The 20,087-nt window shown below is 37.7% G+C and overlaps 2 protein-coding genes across 3 annotated transcripts in view; both read left to right on the forward strand.

The window, feature by feature from the left end:
* Positions 1-10,574, forward strand: part of LOC114540235 (fibroblast growth factor receptor 2-like) — a 40,829-nt gene extending 30,255 nt beyond the window's left edge. The window contains exons 16-27 of the mRNA XM_028560511.1: positions 4,435-4,728; positions 4,823-5,170; positions 5,502-5,833; positions 6,305-6,476; positions 6,615-6,725; positions 7,153-7,337; positions 7,586-7,708; positions 7,846-7,916; positions 8,172-8,212; positions 8,359-8,455; positions 8,597-8,702; positions 9,083-10,574. Coding sequence (XP_028416312.1) covers positions 4,435-4,728; positions 4,823-5,170; positions 5,502-5,833; positions 6,305-6,476; positions 6,615-6,725; positions 7,153-7,337; positions 7,586-7,708; positions 7,846-7,916; positions 8,172-8,212; positions 8,359-8,455; positions 8,597-8,702; positions 9,083-9,271 — 2,069 coding nt within the window. The 3' untranslated portion in view covers positions 9,272-10,574. The remainder of the gene's footprint in view (positions 1-4,434; positions 4,729-4,822; positions 5,171-5,501; positions 5,834-6,304; positions 6,477-6,614; positions 6,726-7,152; positions 7,338-7,585; positions 7,709-7,845; positions 7,917-8,171; positions 8,213-8,358; positions 8,456-8,596; positions 8,703-9,082) is intronic.
* A 315-nt stretch (positions 10,575-10,889) lies between these two features.
* LOC114540224 (delta-1-pyrroline-5-carboxylate synthase-like) lies at positions 10,890-19,798 on the forward strand. 2 transcript variants are annotated; one of them, XM_028560496.1, is made up of 15 exons: positions 10,890-11,402; positions 12,191-12,331; positions 12,618-12,728; positions 13,268-13,420; positions 14,501-14,521; positions 15,138-15,353; positions 15,441-15,609; positions 16,204-16,247; positions 16,335-16,655; positions 16,902-17,039; positions 17,242-17,437; positions 17,531-17,652; positions 17,927-18,113; positions 18,419-18,514; positions 19,195-19,798. In XM_028560496.1, the coding sequence occupies exons 1-15, from the start codon at positions 11,136-11,138 to the stop codon at positions 19,452-19,454; spliced, it is 2,442 nt and encodes an 813-aa protein (XP_028416297.1). In that variant the 5' UTR covers positions 10,890-11,135; the 3' UTR covers positions 19,455-19,798. The 2 variants fall into 2 exon arrangements, with proteins under 2 accessions (XP_028416297.1, XP_028416299.1); XM_028560498.1 differs by lacking the exon at positions 14,501-14,521.
* The last annotated feature ends 289 nt before the right edge of the window (positions 19,799-20,087 follow it).

Below are 20,087 nucleotides of genomic sequence, written 5' to 3' on the forward strand. Positions count from 1 at the left end.
TTATGGTTGGCATAAGATTGGATTAACTACTTCAAATAAGTCGATTATATTCCGCCAGAGTATATATGCTATGGCCTTTCTTAACTTCAGACCGTTTCGTATTATATTTTGTTCACAAATTATTGTCTAATGCGGGTATCGTTTGGTCAGCTTTTCAATATTTGGCAAATTCTGGACAACCATATGTCAGTTAATCAGGAAGGAATCGTTGCTATGTAGGAAATGGAAATATGATAAATTTTATCGCGTTTCTGTCTTTATTTGATTCGTGCGGTTTTTCGCCCGGAGCAATGAACCTTCAATAAGGCAATAAATTCAAATGTCAAACTGGTATCTCTCATAAGCAGCTTACTGATTAATGCGAATCAAATGGAATAGCAAGGTAATAAACTAGCTAGAGAATAGGTTTCTCGATTTGAAAGTCCCTTTTTTAACTTAGAATATGCACATAGCCGCGCTCTTGTGTTTCCCACACGGTGGGAAAATATGACACGGATATCGATTTTCAATCATTCAAGATTAAGTACGTAATTCATGTAAGTTTTTTTTCACAAACTTGTTAAATCAAGCTAAGCTTTGCCGCATCGCCGTACGACCCTTTGCGAACTACCGTGAACCGGATTTGAGTTTAAACCTTAGTTGAAAATATTTTAAAATCATATTGCCTATATACACTTTATTAATTAATTAGACGACTGAGCTTGCCTTCCACTTCATAAAGTGTTGGAGGTGTTGAAAGATTGTAACCGCTGCCCACACCTCTACTCTGTCGGGTTGACACATTGCGTCACGTTTTTCCCCAATCAATCAACGGCTGGGCACCAGCCCTAAAGAAATATCACAGCAATGCGGGGACCCTGATGCACGAGGTTGATAAGCCATGACCGCAATGAGCAAACAGGAATTCTCATAACACGGGCCACATTTTTAGGAACTTTTTTTTACCCTAAAACGTGCTTGTCCCCTCGCATTTACGATTCAAAATTTTCATTGGCTTAGCTTTCAAGACTTAGAAATTCCACGCCTATATAGCTGAAATCTAAAAGCTCTTTCACACCGAATGTTAATAAGTGGAAGATCTCGACCATTTCGAGACGATTCTGCATGTGACAGTATTTACTTTATATCTTATTGCTGGCCTTTGATTCGAAAAAAAATATATTCCTGATCACCAAACTGCTGTTTTTTTTTTGTGACAGACTGAATGAGTATGATATTAAGCTTCTGTATTACAATGAATAGTCCACATCTGTGGACGAAACCAGAAAAAAAAATTGTGAAAAAACCGTCTTTAAAAATGTCTAACATTTCTAAAGACAACAATGGAATGAGGGATGTTAGAAATTCTAGCAACTTCTGTGGCTTGTTTAATCCTTGTATAAGAATCATTAAACGAAAAATCATACGAGGAACAAACAGCGACCGCACGAGCTTTGAAGTAACCACGCAAAACGCCTTTCTCAAAGCCGACAATGCGACCCATCCCAAAAATGAGTTGGCGTTCGGATTATGTCATCGATGAGTAGTTCGATATTTTGTTTGAAAATATATACCCTCGTTGTGAAAAAAACAATCGTATTATCTTCCATTAAAGTGTCGTGTTTCTACAAAAATAGCGTGAGTTTGCTACGTGCATTTTCAAACGACGACCTTTGGCTTTTGTATAAAAATAATTTGTATGTTTGTTATTTTATACACTGGGCGCTTCCCTTGCGGTCGAGAGCCAGGCCAAAGGCACGCGGTTGTAATGTACACCGCGCCATTGTCATTTCCGTTTTAAACAACACATGACTAGCTTGCTTAATGTTTAACATCCATAAGTGTATCTAAACATGTCGCGAGAAGGCAAATTCGTAAACAGCAATGGCAGGGGGTTTCCGCTAACTAAAATACTGCAACAATAAAACGTTTTCGACATTTCAAAGCGAACCTTTTAGGGGCAAATTTTTTTCAATCGAAGAGATTACCAAATTCATCGAGGCGATCAGCGATGACGATAAATTATTCTCCTGACAAATAGTTAATCTTTTTTGCACACAAGCGAGGATCCTAATTTTCGCGTCTTAATCGAATAGTATTGTTGCTATACCATATAGCGGAGGCAAATAGATTTGTGGGAGCAAATAGATTTCAGGGGATCAATATCGATCAAAATTGCGAGCACGAACCGTGGCTGATTTTGGGACAGTTCTATATATGCATGGTGAAGATCAATTTTATTTAAGTTGTTTACATGTGGCATTGAATAAGAGATGAAACTTACTTATGAAATGTTGTTAGATTTAATTAAATCAATATATATAATATATCTAAATAATATATCAATATATGTATATTATAATAATATATTAATATTTTTAATAATATATTAAAAATTCTAACTCTCCTGACGAAGACCCTATATAGCTCAGGTCGAAACGTTTTAGTCCATTTTATAGGCAGTTGTTTTAGACCTACCACAGTCTTTCCATTAAAAAAATCTTTCCATTAAACGAGCGACACGTCACATGGAGATGTCAAAAACGAGTTTGATATACTCTTTGAGCTTTCAGATAAGATCATTTGAAGGCCGTCCTTACAAGTACAGCACTCCGTTCAGTTCCAACTTTTACAAGGGTACTTTAAAATGATACTTGATAGCGCATACGCTAAAAGGTTCTATAGTCTAAAAAACTACTTGAAAATAATACTTTGTCTTCCATTGCCATTGTATATGTCTGGTAAGGAAACGGCTGGAGTCATATGTTGTCTGAAAGATGAGAGTCTGTTTCAGTCGGTTGAATGAATGCCCTATGCTCTCTAGGTTTATCTTCACGAATACGAATTTGCTTTTGTTTCAATAACTAAGGGAAATTTTATCGCAAAGGCCTTATTTTTTTGCTCAAAGAGTTCACCATTTTTTCATAGTTTCAAATTTATGCTATGATTTCTAGTTTCGAACTTGTAAGACTCTGTGCGAATTTTTCTGCTAAATTTTAAAAAAAATTGGGCTGATGAAAAAATTCTCACTTGCTAATTCATCTCTGATAAGGATCAGGGCGTGCCTAGTCTATTCTTAGCGATGATATATGCTCGTTTAATGGAAAGATTTTTTTTACATCTCCTCAGAATACAAAAACGACTTCTAACTTTCATACGTTATCTTAACCTTTGATACATAAAGGCACGTTTACATTTTTGCTGCGATCTCATGGGCGATTTTCTTCTTTTGATAGATGTGAACGAGTGAATTAGTTACTGATGTTCAATTAAGAGCTCTTATACATCAGAGCATTCGTAACTAATTACTCGTTCACATCTATTAAAAGACGAAAATCGCACATCACAAAGTCGCAACCAAGTGTAAACGGGCCTGCTTCCCTAATAACCCCCCCCCTTTTTTTTTTGCGCACTTTCATGAAATAATGTCAGGGGGTTAGTAATTTTTTATTTACTTTCAGCATCCGCGCCACCGTTCTTCCAGAGTGACGTGTCAAACGCAACCGTTGTGCTCGGCGAATCAGAAGTCAAGCTTTCCTGTCGCGTGATCGCTGACGTAAATACGCAATATTGGTGGACAAAAGGCGGGAAACGGATAACGAAACGAAAGAGATATCGAATCAAGAAATTCCGTTATTTGAGGATAAAAAATGTGAAGAATTCCGACGCCGGAGAGTACGTTTGTCGGGCGAAAAATAATGGTGGAGAAATTCAGCAAACGATTACTTTAATTGTTGAAGGTTAGATTAAATAATGTATCTTAGGGGCTGTTTACATGAGCCCGGTTACCCGAGATTCAACGAAGCGTGAGAGGACTTTGAGGTATTGAAATAAGTCTTTATGACACCAAACAAGCACATGATATTGTTGTGGTGATTATACGACGGCCAGGATCATATTATCTGCTCATTTCAATACCTCAAAATCATCTCACGCTTCGATGAATCTCGGGTAACCGGGCTCATGTAAACAGCCCCTTAAACTCATATTTGGTAGACTTCTCGCAATCACAAATGAAAAATGATATGGAAACACCCTATATACATTGGAATCTTGTCTCGAAAGTCCTCATATATCGTAAACTGTATATTTGAAGTTTTTCATAGGGAACACGCTATAAAACTCCTTTGTTATCTAAACCGACATTCAGACTTTTTACAAATCGACAACTCGGATCATTTCCCCCTTACTAATCGTAATTTCATATTCTTTATAGATCCAGCCGGAAATTTAACTGAAGGTTAGAATTACATATATTAATTCCCCCATTAGGGCAGGCTCATATGGTCAGTGGATGTCTCAATCATGCATGAAGCTTTTATACTTTTAGTATTTTTATATTAGAAGTATTTTTATATAAGAAATTTTATACTTGAAGTGTGAAAAGGTCAAAAAGCGTGGTTTTAAAACACGATTTTTGAATCATGACGAAAATTTCTTTTCCCAAACGTTCAGATCGAAAACCGTTTTTCACGCATCCTAAGAAGATGACGAAAAAGATGATAATAATCCCAGCTGGTAACAAATTCAAAATCACATGTTCGGCTTCAGGCAGACCATCACCAACAGTCTCCTGGTACAAAAATGGTAAACAGCTTAAACTAATGCCCGATGGTTCAACGGCGATAAAATCAAATGATTTTGTCTTAAACTTCGATTCACTGCGACCAAAAGACGATGGAGAATACACGTGCTTCGTTTCAAACAAACTTGGAAATGTTAGCGCGTCATTTGACCTGACAGTCAAAGGTAGGATCGTGATATTTTCTTTCTGATTTCCAACACAATTAACGCGGTGATCTTAACGTGCGAAACTAACTGCGATACTAATGTTTCCCACTAGAAATAATACTCGCAAAACCAGTGTTGCAAAAAATGAAAAATAAAACTGCGTATGAGGGAGACGATGTGACGCTCACTTGTAGTGCATTCAGCGATGCTTTGCCTCATTTTCAATGGATAGTAAAGAATCCAAAAAAGAACAATTCGATTGAAGTTTTAAACCCCGGACTTGAGCAAGACGACTACATTTGTGAAGGAGAAAAAGAGCGATGGCACTGCGTGAAATTGCTACTCCGTAACGTGTCGCGTAAGGATGAAAGGCAGTATTACTGTATGGCAGGGGATGAACGGGGATGGAGCAAGGAGACGGTGTGGCTAAAAGTGTTGCCAAGACCAGTTACTACCGAGGGTGAGTTGTGTAGAACAACATTATGACAAAGAAAAGAGTATAGGCTTGGCCTCTTCGTAGCTTTGAATTAGTAAATTGATTTTACCACAGCTATTCGGAATTTTTCGATGGAACGAAGTTTTATTTTTCGCTCGATTTTCTTTTCATTTGTGACCGGTGAAGAGAATCTGCTACGGTCGAATTCCCACAATTGGAAACAATATCAGACGAAAAATTTCGTTCGTTCGAAAAATTCCGCCTAATGTGCCTAGTAATGGAAAACGGCCCTTAATCGTAGTGGGGTGGAAAGTTTGTTTTCTTTATTTCCAACGCAAGTAACATTCCTTTTCAGCGACATCGGTTAAAGTGCGTAACAAGAGACCATATTATAACTCAGAGAAGACATCAGGGAACTCGATGACACAAGTCATCGCCATCACTGTTTCGGTGGTCGTTGTAGCAATTGCAATTGGCTCTGTGATCGCGTATCTATGTATTTTCAAGCGAGGAATGTTCAGACAGAAAGCACGCGTCATCGAAAGTTACGGCGCACCTCCGTATCCCGAAAAACGTCGCGATGTATTGAGTTCTACGTCGTCGTCCATGTCCAACTGTTCAACAAATCCTTTGCTTGCACACCACGGAATGAGATACCTGAAGAGGCAGAACTCCGGTCTTTCTCATGTAAGTTATAGCGATCGTGAAAATATGTGCAAGAGATACGCGTTTCTTTGTGATTATTATTAGTGACGCTTCTTCTGGCATTTGCGACAAAAGCATTTCCGAAAAGCTTCACCTTTTGGACTTGTTCAAGTTGCATCAATCGCGTGCGTATTGTCGGTTGTCAGATTCAGGTTTGACCCGCACTATCGCTACAGACGCTACTCCTATACGTTTAGGAAAACATCAACAAATCAAATACGAAAACTCCATTAGATTAACCAATTAACCAATCACAAACGCTATAGGGCAACAAGGTCTAGGTAGTGGAACTTCAATATGAACCTTCGTGATATAGCGTAAAAACGTCCCAACAAACTACCAGTATATTAGTTTCATTCCAATGTTTTGGAACAGTGCTTCATGATGGAAACCCATTTGCTCGTTGTTAAAACTTTGATTTCGGTGAATGCATGTGTTTTCTTTCAAACGCAGGTCAGCGAGATGGTGTTATACTGTGACGCAGAGTGGGAAGTCGATCGGGAAAACCTGAAACTTCTCGAAGTGATCGGTGAAGGAGCTTTTGGCAAAGTTTTAAAAGCGGAAGCATTTGGTTTAAATCGACAAAACGCCGGAAAGAATATCGTTGCCGTGAAAACCTTAAAAGGCAAGTCAACATTTTGCGACAAAACTAAGCTAGGATATATAGCTAAGTGCGGTTAAACTTTATCAATGAAGATTCGATTGTTCTGTGCCATGGTCAGCTTGAATTCTGCCTTATTAATATCTAAAAAATCTTTATTAGACGATGCAACTGAGGCAGAATTATTGGATCTTGTTTCTGAGATGGAAGTGATGAAGACGATTGGGAGACATAAAAATATCATCAACGTCATCGGATGTTGCACGCAGAATGGTAAAAACTTTAATTCTTGGATAGAACACCGGCATATAGAACGGGGAGTTTGCTTACGGGGCACCTATGTATAAGCGCCCTGGGAAAAAGCCACGGTTAGAGCTTTGAAACGAGACAGGTTTGACTGATGATTCAAAACACCCGTCAAAAGACAGTCATTTCTGGTTCGACAATTACCTAATTTGAGTTGAGTTAAAATATCACCTTAAACTTTCTGTCTTGTTTTAAAGATAAAATCTTGGCCTTTCAAAGTGTTTTACTTCGGCGCATGTTCCCTTGCTCCGAATTTACTAAATCGTCTCTCTCAGAAATTGAGCCGCGGGTTCGAGTTGATGATGTGATCTCAAAAAAGTTGACTTGGATTTGTGAAGAACGTATATTTGCTTCTCTATTTACTGATGATGTACAAACGATTTCTGCTTTCCAGGACCACTGCTTGTTGTGGTAGAGTACGCACCATATGGTAATCTGAGAGAATATCTTCGTGAAAGAAGACCTAATCGTAACGGTTTAACAAATCCAATCGAAGGAGAGGAGAAATTGATTTTGCGAGATTTCGTTTCGTTCAGTTATCAAATAGCCCGAGGAATGGAATATCTGTCGACTAAAAAGGTGAGCATGTTTGGCAATGTGTACGATCAAGAAAACTAAAATCCATTTCTCGGTTGAAACAAGTTAATATCTTTTGAAATATCCTTTATTTCGGTTTCAAATTTATGCCAGAGCTATAGCACAAAATTTTGACTAGTTCCATAATGAATAACAAAAGATATAATCGACTAAGTTCTGCGTGATCAGCTGATGGATTGAAATGAGAATCATTCGCCACTTTAACACTTTTTATGATATTCATATTTCAGTGTATTCATCGAGATCTTGCGGCGAGGAATATTCTAGTTGGTGAAGATAAAGTTATGAAGATAGCAGACTTTGGCTTAGCAAGGGATATTCACAAAGTCGACTACTACAGAAAGACCACAGATGTATGTATTTACCACGCAGTGTTCAGGATCTTATGTATAATGTGATTATCGAAGGTTCTGCTATTTGGTTTTATATCTGTTGTGTTTGACGATCAGAAATAATTGGTAACACTGTTGCATCTGTTTTTGTTCTGCAGGGTCGTCTGCCCGTGAAGTGGATGGCGTTGGAAGCGTTATTTGATCGAGTGTACACCGCCCAAAGCGATGTGTAAGTTTTTCACTCGTTTTTTACCAAACCAGTTACCATGTCATACATAAGTTAACCATACATGTACCATACCATGTACCTTAAAATAATTGGACATATACCGTACCAAACCAAACCATGCAAAACAAAAGAAACCATACCGTACCATACCTTGTCGTACCAAAATATACCTTACTTCACCTTATCATAACTTACTGTGCCTCATCATCAACCAGTACAAAATTTTCAAGCCAATATTTTATATCTTTTCAACAGTTGGTCATTTGGCGTAGTCGTCTGGGAAATATTAACTTTCGGTAAGTTTTTTTTCAAAATTCCTGTATCTTCTTCTCAATCATATCGACTTCAATTTATTTATTCAACCTGCAAACTACTACCAGTGCCACAATTTATCCTGTTTCTCTAACTCGTTTCTCAAAAGCATTTCCATTCTCTCCCACAGGTGGCACGCCATACCCAAGTATACCACTCGAAAAATTATTTGAACTTTTGCAAACGGGATACCGAATGGAACAGCCAGTAAATTGTCCAGAAGATCTGTAAGTGTTATTCTCATCGATCCTTTTTAATGACTTTCAATGCAGTCCACCAGTCCAAAACAAAGATTTGTGAAAACGTTTTTCCAAGTTTCACTTTATTTTCTCCTCGAAATTTATCTCAAACAAGATTCTTCTTTCTAGATATGATCTATTAAGGCGATGTTGGAACGAGGAGCCTTACATTCGTCCCACGTTTACTGATCTCGTACAAGAACTGGACGCTATGTTATCAAAGATGACAAACGAGGTACAGGAACTTGCCATATTTTGAGTTGTATCTAAACGGTCTCTCCTGTGCTCTCCAGTACTCGTAAGGCAAAGAAATGGTTCCCTTCGGAATATTTGCATTTTTCCGTTTAAATTCCAAACTCCTAAAATCGTAGGCATACGAGAAACACACGAAATAGCCGTATACCCTTGCCGTTCATTACCCACTTGTTAAATTACTATTAAAGAACCCACACAAAAATTGTGCATAGAGTCTTTTCAAGCAATGAAGAATGCATTGCATTTTTTGTTTGAATAAAAAAACTGAAGGCTCAGTTACGCTGTCACCTCAGTTTACTTCACTGGGATTTAAACTAGGATAAAGAAGCCTATATCTAAACTCTATATTCCTTCTGACAGGAATACGTCGATATGGGCCAACTCATTTCTCCAATGCAGCCCCACCCGGTCACCCACCAGATCGCATCTAGTCCAAGCGACAGTGATTCGAGTGTATTCGAAAACGAAGATCAACATCAAGATGAAAAACAACCGTTGAAAACAGTAGACTGCAATCTTCTTCCAATCATCCAGGAGGTGACGTGTTGAAATATTCGGACAATCCCGTCAAAATTGTGGACGTTTTCGTTATCGTCGAGAGGAATTTAATGAGACGAGCAAGATTTTGCAAAGATGACAAGAATTTCATTGGATGCAAAATAAATAAAAACTCTCTTGGTTTACAAGTTGGTGCGCAGAACCTTATTCATCGGACAGGCAAGGTCATTGCCAGATACTCCTTGAATTTGGAAATAATCCTTCAACTTATTACGGTTTGGAAATGAAAATAGACAGTGGACACAATGGAACTCATTGTCTTAGTAACAATGTTCGAAATCCCTAAATCCTAAAGTTGACGGCAATTGAAGGTTGCTACGATTTGGGTAAACGCATTGCTAGTCAACTTTTTTACATCTTGTACCGTTTTCTATTCTATTGTAAACGAAGAAGCAATTTGGTGGCAAAAAGGCGCTTCTTCCAATGGTAAACCTTGATCACAAAATGAAATGAGTGGTTCACCGACAAAAAATGAACGGTTACGAATCAAAGAATTGGAGGAGATTTATTGGCTGAAAGATATATGAACCTTTTTGGTCGTAAAATTGGACAGTCTTTATCGGCTACAATGAAGAAGAGGGCAACACATTTCTAACAGTTGGATTTAAAGAATCATTCTACAATGGTTCGTACATGAATAAGAAAATGCTTGGTTTTATCAAGCAGATTACTTTATGGAGAGCATCTCTTGTGAAACAATTAAGGTATACAGAATTAAACGTATACTCAAAAGTGTTATACTTTCGTAGTAAAAATAACCTAAAAGCAGTCGTGCCATGGAAAAACAAGTTGACGAAATATCTGGTCCAAATTCATCAAAGTGAACTTAATACCAGAATTTCAGAATGGCCTAGCTCACGACAGAAAAAGCTTTACATTGTGATAATTTTACATCGTAAATAGTAGTTATAGTATAGATAGATTATAGTACCACTCGCAGGCTCTTTCTCATGCCAAACACTGTAGATATTCGAATAGTTAGTATAGCATAGTGATTTTTGAACTGACTTTAGGATTTTACAGAATTAAATACTACATGCTTCTTATAATTTCTGGCTTTAACATCGACTGACAAAATTTTTTTTAGAATGTTTCACACACGAGCCACATCGGTGTGAATTAAATTGTGAAATATTTTATTTTAGACAGTTTTATGAAATTCTTTGACAACACTAATATTAGAGCTTAATTCTGTTGTAAATATGTTACAATTTAATGGGGTTTTGAATGTAAAATAGATTTTGAAGAAACTGTATATATTTTTTTAAAGAGAAAGCTAATAAATGTTTCAAAACAAATATAATAAGCATTTTTTCCAGACTCCTCAAGTTCTCAATTTTCAGCTGTGTTTACACACGATAAAATACTGCCCACAAATTTCATGGGAATTTCGCTTGAATTTGTTACATTTGGCTGTGGTGCGCAATTATTTACTGCGAAAATGATAGATAGGTTCATAACCATTGTTTTTTATGGCTAGAAATTCGAGCCTTTTTGCCATAAAATGGACTTTTCAATCGCATTCTTAGGGTCCATTTTTGGAAACCATGGTTATCTTTTAAGAACCACGCATGAGGTTAGCACGCACACTTATCTGTCGTCACGTTTTGGATGTTGCATCATCCGTACGTTCTCCGGTTCGTTCCGGCCGGAAACGACCAATCAGAAGGGCGGATATCGGACACGAAATTAAAAATTCCAAAACAATGGGGCAGTCAAAGAACGGAGCGTAAAACTTTGATAAGTTGTGGTTGAAATTGGCGATCAAATAAATGTGATAAAATGTCCTTTAAGCTTTGTATTTTGGTGTGAATTGCGTACTGACACCTACATTAGCTTTGAGAGCTTATATACTATGTATTCGCTCAGTAATCGGGCTTGTTTTGGCCTTCGTTCTGCCTTGAAGAGTCGCGTTGTATTTTGGCAACGTGGCTTAAGCAGTCAAGAGAATGGGAATGGCTTGACAAGTTTCGATGATCTCTACACGGGCAGAAAAGCTGCGCTACATCGTATGGAATTAAAGAACAAGAAAAGAGTTATGGTGAAGCTTGGTTCTGCCGTGATTACTCGCGAGGATGAGTGTGGTGTTGCTCTCGGAAGATTAGCCTCGATTGTAGAACAGGTACACTTCAAATGTTGATCTTTAAATCGCATATTCTAGGCACAATGAACCGGCTGTATATTTTTCTGTTGTACAGCAATGTTACCATTGGATATTATTATACAAACGTAGATTCGTAACTTTTTGTTTGCATGTTTTTAACAAAGTAATTCAATGTAGGTCAACATTAGTCATATAAATAGTACTGTACAATAATATTTACTTACCATATTAGTCACGACCGAGATACGTGACTCATTCTTAAAGCATGAATGGATCACAGCAAGCCCCAGGTTATATTTAGTTTTTTTTTGTTTCGTTATCATATTATCTTTTGTTAATTATCATGTCGAAATTATTATCAAAAGCTGAGTCCTTACCTATTCCTGTCACAGGTACCTCCCGGTATAAACGTTTAGCATCACTCCCTAGAGAAAACAGCATGTTATCTTGTGTGACACCTGACAAACCACTCCTTTCCTGTGGTCCACAGGCTATATTGTCATGTTGCTATACGTATAAGTATCATAGATTTTAAAATCCGCAGAGGAACATGAATTTAATATTATTATTACTGTGCAGTATGGCTTTATGATTTTGTACCCCAAATGGCACAAGTCTACCCCCACATGTCCTGGTAAGCTGAGGCAGTGAATGCAACTGCCCCCATTGCCCTGGCAGCCCTGCACGGTCTGTGTCAACTCTAAATTCCAATAGTTTCTTGTATTTCTATTGCATACATGACCAAAGCTTACAGGCCTAATCAAAGCATAATATAGAACCTACAATGTCCATGAATGTTTTACTAGATATCGGAACTACAACAGCTGGGTCATGAAATGATGTTGGTAACAAGTGGTGCGGTTGCTTTCGGAAAACAGAGGCTTCGCCATGAACTGCTGTTGTCTCGTAGCATGAGACAATCCCTGAGACCAAACGAGCATCCGCAGGTACAGTAATGTACGTCAAATGAAAATTTACATGAAGTTTAGTTATGATAGCATATAACATATTAGTGCTTAATTCCACAGGTGCTTTTTCATGGCATAATGCAAAATATTCCCTTTAAATGTTTCTTTTGAATTTTGACCACATGAATCAATTAATTCTGCTTCATTGCTCACAATTCAAAAGAAGCAGGCGAAATATTTCACATTTCACTTGAAAATTTAGCCTGTGGAATTGAGCTCTACAGAAGAAAACAAGTAGATTTAAAGATTTGGGATATTTTTTTAGGGAAATTTACTTCCACAACTTGAGCCAAGAGCATGTGCTGCTGTGGGTCAGGGTGGGTTGCTGTCGTTGTACGAAGCCATGTTTAGCCAGTATGGATTGACTTGTGCTCAGGTAATCAAAGAACTGAAGACTTCCTCAAGAAATTTTTCTAAATTCCCCCTGTACTAGGGGGAATTTCATTTTAGTCTGTATATTTGTTCCATTTTTTAGGCAAAGCCAATCAGAATGTCTAAATTTTTAATACTTGATGTGAAATTGTAAATAATGTACCTACTTTTTTACTGGAAGTAGTAAAAATTTATGCATTCTGATTGGGTTTCTGAAAATGTAAAAACAAGCTTGCTGATTGGTACTGTACTCATATGATATGAATGACAGTTGTTGGCTTCACCTCCGGTTTTGCGCATCGCCTACGTTATTAATAGAAAATTGTGGTGTTTATAAATCCTTCCTCTGAACGATGTGAATGAATGGATAAGTTACAGATATTGCAATTGGGGCACTTAATACGTAAAGCGTACCTAACTATTCACAATTTCACATCAATCAAAAGTATGAAATCGCATTGAAAATTGAAGGAAAAAATGCAAGTGTAAATCGGCCTCTAGAATGCTCTCATTTCAACGTGTTGTGAACAAATTCGCCCGCAGGTTCTCGTAACGACTCCGGATTTTAAAGATGCCGAACTTCGAAGTAATTTGAGGTCGACAATGGACGCGTTGATAAAAATGAATTGTATTCCAATAATCAACACGAACGATGCTGTTGCACCGCCACCCGGCGAAGACCACGACCTAAAAGGGGTAGGTATACTATTTCTTTCCTTTTATATTTAGTTTATCATTAAAACAAGAAGGAATTTCGTTTTAAATTGACATTTTTTTACATTTTTCAGGCATATCCAATCAGAATGTCTGAATTAATATTTATGCGTTCTGATATTTGATATTTATGCAATTTCTGCTTAGAAATGTAAACAAATTTACCGATTGGTCTAAAACGGAATTCTTTCTTGTTTATTATTGAACAAAGTTGTATATATTGTAAAGAGATCAATTTGACAAAACACAGCTCGCAACAAAAATCGAAATTATATGCATGAAAACATATTTATTACCGTTCAGTTTCTTTGTAATATTGTCCAATAGAAGTTAGATATTCTTTCCGAAAGACTTTATAATGTGCTGAATGTGAAAATGTCTTGAATTATATTATATTTATGTTTTGAATCGCACTCCTATATTTCGACGCCATCTTGAAAAATATGTAAACAAATTGCCGCCAAAATGACATACGACAATTTTTCACGTCCAATCAAAAGCCGTGTATCGCATTTTTTCACACGTGATAAGATCGTACGTCCAATCAAATTGCATGAAATTAATTTTCCCAGTGAAATACGACTTTTATAGTAAATTTATTTTGATATTGAGACTGCGATATAATAATGATCTAATCAAAGTGATAATATAATGATTACATGTATTTATAAATATTACACTCTATAGTAAATAAATATGACTTTAATTAAATGTTTTACTTTTCAATATAACAGCATCTTAAGCTCCTGGCTAGGACTATTAACCGCTGTAGTTCCAAAGTGAGACTACAATCGATTTAACTGACCATTCATTTGGTTATTTCACACCGTAAATTCAGCAAATAATTAAATACATCAATCGATATTAATTACGAGTTTAAGTATATATTTTATTCGTACGAATTCTTTGTTTTTATCTAATACTAATCCTTTCCAAAATATAATTTACAAAAACATGTGCATGCCATGGTTGATATTTTGAAAAGAAGCTCTTCTCCATGCATATTGTCGTTTGAAATAGGTCATATTTACACAATATCCTTTATTTTATTTTATTTCATAGTTAAGAAGAAAGTCAAACTCGGTAAGTATCTTCCTAAAAATTCGTGATGCTATTTTTATGTTGTGTAAAGCCACGTTTTGAGGAAAAGCTTATAACATAAGAAAATCGTACCTGCGACAACAAAATAGATCACATTCTGTTAAACTTAAATAAAATTTTATCAAATATCTTAATATTTGTATCTACATGTAGTCGTTGTACAGATTTTTGTATTATCCACTCATTAGATCATTAAATTATTATGTATAAGTTATGTCAACAAGCATTCAGCGAATAATAATAGACAAACTCTTAGAAACTTAAATTAGTATAATATTTATCTTCAGCTCGAGTCGTATATGAGCTGATAGCCAACTTTGTTGCGACTTATTGGCTATTAACCACATATGATGAAAGAGAATTGCAGCTATAATCGTTTAATAATATAGCCAGAACTTTATAATAATGAAAAGTCCAAACTTTTATTAGCTAAATTCCCATCACAAATTCTTACTATTTTCACTGTTTGTTTTCACTATACTCAACATATATGAGCTCAAATCTATACAGTGCTTGGGTAGCTCAGCCAAACCAGTTTGTAGCTATATTATAACAACTGTTGATAATTATAGTGTTTTTCTTCCTATATTTATTGTAGATAATCAGTTTGAAGGATAACGACAGTTTGGCTGCCTTGCTTGCTGTAGAAATGAGAACAGATGTTTTAGTTCTGCTGTCAGATGTGGATGGAATATATACGTCGCCACCAACTCGAAGCGATTCCCAACTCATCTCGACCTTTCATCCTTCAAACTTGGAAAACATCACTTTCGGTGAAAAGTCCAGAGTTGGTATGGGGGGAATGGAATCTAAGGTTTGTGTTTTAAAGCACAGTCGGTTTTGTGTCCAGTTCTCACCAGGTAGCGGCTTCAATCGTTAAATTTCTCCATTTTCTTTGCAGGTGAAGTCCTCGATCTGGGCTCTTGAACGTGGAACGTCCGTGGTGATTGCGAATGGCGTTGGTTCCGAGTACCACGCTCTTTCAAAGATCTTGGCTGGTGGAAAAATAGGAACATTTTTCTCCCTTGCCGAGCAGACGGGCCCTTCGGTAGAGGACCAAGCTGAAGAAGGTGATATAATAGGGAAGATTTTACTTCGTGTTTAGCTAAATTGACTGTTTACCGGATAACTATATCGTTCAACTGACTAACTTAGTTTTTACTGGATAGCTCTATCAGTTCTAAACTGTTCTTTCTAGAGGTGCAGTAAGGATGATCTCTTATTGATCCAGTGTTACTACAGGAGGAAACCTAAACTAAACCAACTTTATTTATACTGGATAGCTCTATCAGTTCTAAACTGTTCTTCCTAGAGGTGCAGTAAGGATGATCTCTTTTTGATCCAGTGTTACTACAGGAGGAAACCTAAACTAAACCAACTTTATTTATACTGGATAGCTCTATCAGTTCTAAACTGTTCTTCCTAGAGGTCCAGTAAGGATCATCTCTTATTGATCCAGTGTTACTACAGGAGGAAACCTAAACTAAACTAACTTTATTTATACTGGATAGCTTTATCAGTTCTAAACTGTTCTTCCTAGAGGTCCAGTAAGGATCATCTCTTATTGATCCAGTGTTACTACAGGAGGAAATCTAAACTAAACCAACTGTATTTCCCCGAAACCCTGATGTTATTTTGAATCGCATTCTTTATCCCTTGCACAGCCAGAAGTGCCGGTCGAGCGTTGCAAGCACTGGAACCCGAGAAGGTTGGTCTGGTTTTTTCACGCCATTGAAAATTTTAAAGTATTGCATGTGGAATGAAAAATAAATTATTTTGGTTTTATTCATGACAGCGTGCTGATATTTTGTATCGCCTTGCGGATCTTCTTGAAGAACGAACAACAGAGATTCTCGATGCAAATGGTCGTGATCTGGAAGCAGCGACATTATCCGAAAACCTTGAGCCGGCCATGTTGTCCAGACTCTCGCTAACTCCGAGCAAAATCAATAATCTCGCCGCCGGAATCCGACAGATTGCCGAGAGCTCTCACGAGAATATCGGTCGGGTCCTCCGAAGAACGAAGGTTTCCGAAGATTTAGAGCTCGTTCAAGAGACAGCACCGATTGGTGTATTGATGGTAATATTTGAATCACGTCCTGATGCATTGCCACAGGTAAATATACGAGCTTAATCCGTTATTAATCCGTAATTAATCCGTAATTAATCCGGCTGTTTTAAAGCCAGGAGTTCATTTAACCGGGTTGTGTTTAGTCACAAAGCCACAGCAATATGTACTAGGAACATTTACGACTATTTTTATAATACATTGCTAACAATGAAGAAAGATATTCCAAGAAACTAATTTGTTTTTAATTGTGAAATTTGACCACAGAGACGACCATTTGTTTTATCACATTAGGTAGCCGCGTTAGGACTGAGTACTGGCAATGGTTTGCTGTTGAAAGGCGGGAAAGAGGCGTATCATAGCAACCGTTGTTTGCTGAAGATCGTCCAAGAGGCTGTGTCAAGACATGCTCCGAGAACGGCCGTACAATTGGTAGGGAAACATGTAATATTTTTCTTCAGTATTCCCTGGGGTAGCCCATAAGTATGTGTGTCCAGTTTTGTATTGCGCTCTGCAATGCCGAGACGCCACAGACCGCAATATGAAACGAAACAAAATCCCCAATTAAGACGTTCGCTTTGCCGACCCATGCCTTTACAATACCTCATGTAATATGTATAATTTGTTGTTAAAGATAAGCACTCGGGAAGCAGTGAGTGATCTTCTCAAACTAGAAGGAATAATTGATCTCGTCATACCTCGTGGCTCCAACGAGCTGGTTCAGCAAATTCAAGAGAAAAGCAAAGGGATACCTGTGCTCGGTCACGCGGAGGGAATATGTCACGTGTTCGTTGATAAGGAGGCAGACCCTGCGATGGCTATTCGCATTGGTAAGCGGTCTTAAGTATCGATAGGATAAAACTTCATGTCATTTTTTCATAAGAGCTTAAAACTTAAAGACTACTTTTTGTGTGATCTTTCAGTGATTGACTCAAAGTGTGACTATCCAGCGGCCTGCAATGCTATGGAAACCTTACTCATCCACAAAGATCTCATTGGAACGCAAACATTCCAAGATATTCTTAACAACTTAAGAGATAAACAGGTAGGTGCAAGTCATTATAAATGCTCTGAGCCAGTGGTATAAAACTCCTACAACTGCATTCGAAGTAGCTTAATCGTGGTTATCTTGAATCAGAAACCTGATTGGCCTTCTCTGCCAGTAACTATATGCCTAACAAATTGACCACCTTTTTCATAACCTTCCGAGATGATGTATAAATGCCTTTATTTAAACATCCGTAATGTATCTACTCTTTCACATTCATCAAAAGAAGAAAATCGAGGCCTTAATGCTTATGCTTCTTTTGATATCATAGGTCGTAGTTCATCCAGGAATGCGTTTAGCTAAGGCGTTGCCGTTTGGTCCAATGGCTGCGACATCGATGCGAAAAGAGTACGGGGCATTGGAATGCACGATGGAGATCGTGGATAATGTTGAAGACGCTGTCAATCATATTAATATATATGGTAGTTCACATACCGATACCATCGTAACGGACGACGGTGGGTTCGAACGTTTTATTTGATGTCTTAGGAACAGCTGATGTTATTATCTTTGAGCGCTGAACTCTATATCGGAACTGGATCGATAATTGACGGTCATTTGGCCAAATCAAGTTGAAGCCGGATTGAGGACCAGTGCCAGTATCTTCTGTTAAGAAGATTGATGCTGACCCTAGTGCTGAATTTGGCTTTAAAATAGCCGAGACGTTTCAGTTCAGATAGAGTTCACTATTTCACATATAACAAGTGTCGAACACCTAACAACCATTGAACTATAAGTAAACTGTAATGCTATGTATTTTCAGATGAAACAGCGCAGATGTTCCTGAAGGCCGTCGACAGCGCGTGTGTGTTTCACAATTGCAGTACTCGCTTCGCGGATGGCTATCGTTTCGGCCTGGGTGAGTCGTTGTTAAATATCATATACCTTCTTCTGTTACGTAATTCACGTTGAATCAAAGTGAAAAGTGCAGAGCATGCGCACTCTTGAAATTGCATTGCGAATTTCGAGTGCCATTGATCGAAACCTGATCTTAGGTAACAAAAGGGTCAAAATGGCGGCAAATATCGGCGATTTTGAATACGAGCCCTTAACTTCGGCGCAAACTGCAAACTGCAGTTGGAATAAAAACAGAGTAAAGCACAAAATTTAATGCGTTATAATTTGATATAAACCCGTGTGTTAACGTGTTTAAATGTCTGTGAAATGAATTTAACAGCAGCCTTTGCGCATCAGTGCTGCGTATAAAAAATGTGGAACTCCATAATTCACATTTTTTTACATGTTTCTAAAGTCATCAACTCTCTCTCTCGTATTCATTTAGAAGCACAGCGCGAGGCGCAGCGAAGCAATATCCCAATACATGATACTGATTTCGAAAGTATAGAAGTTCAAATTATGAACAAAGCGCCCTTTAATATTTTGGGTTACATACATTGGGGATTTTGGAAATTATTGCCCAATTTTTTTTACAAGCAGTGCCTTTCTATTGTGAACAGTTTCTTGGTATACATGTTCAGAAAGGCTTGCTGTTTTAAAAGAATTAAAATAATAAAATAATCGTCTTTCGACGTGTTTAAGGTGCTGAGGTTGGCATCAGCACGAGCCGAATTCACGCTCGTGGCCCGGTGGGTGTTGAGGGACTTTTGACTACACGATGGGTCCTCAAGGGACACGGTCAGACCGTGGCGGACTTTGCCGAAGGAGGCAGCCTTCGATACCTGCACGAAACCTTGCCGTTGACCGAGGAGGAAGTACAGGACATTGAGGGTGAAATAGGGACTGGCGAGGACATCGAGGATAGCCAATACGAAAAGGACAATATTGGCAAAGGTGGTTGAGAATCCCTAGGGTCCTTATTTTTGAGGACTCAAAATGCGGCCGATATTTTTACTTCTACAAACGTTTTCCTTATTTTTTTACATTATATTCAGGGGGGGGTTATAATGTCACTGAACATCTCCGGCGCGGCAACATTACAAGGATTGGGATGTGGGATGATTTTACAATTTTATTAGATGAAGTACAAATACCGAAATTACCGCTATTTCGAATGGCTCCACTTTAATGTAATCACGTTTCCAGTTGTTGCTTAAAAGGAAAAATATTTCCTTACTAATAATTTATCGTCGACTTAAGCCGGTTTTCCACTAGCGATATTTTTCGCGCGAAGCGACTTTATTCCTTTGTATTTGAGCAATTTGTTCCAACTGGTTGCAGGTGAGAGCTCTGAAACAAAAGTAAAATGTCGCTTCGCGCGAAAAATATCGCTAGTGGAAAACCGGCTTTACGGCTACAAACTAATCAAAAAAACTAATCTGGGCCGTTCACCATAGATATTGTAAAATAAAACTTCCAGGCCAGATCTAGGCCTCTAGTGTTATTAACGCGGCTTTATACTGCTAATGTCCTGTTTCCAGAACAAATTTCGTTTATAAGCGTGACCATGGCTTGCCCAAGTACACTGTCTCCCA

Source organism: Dendronephthya gigantea, unplaced genomic scaffold, assembly GCF_004324835.1.
Source record: "Dendronephthya gigantea isolate DGI-Jeju-01 unplaced genomic scaffold, DenGig_1.0 000225F, whole genome shotgun sequence".
NCBI lineage: Eukaryota > Metazoa > Cnidaria > Anthozoa > Malacalcyonacea > Nephtheidae > Dendronephthya > Dendronephthya gigantea.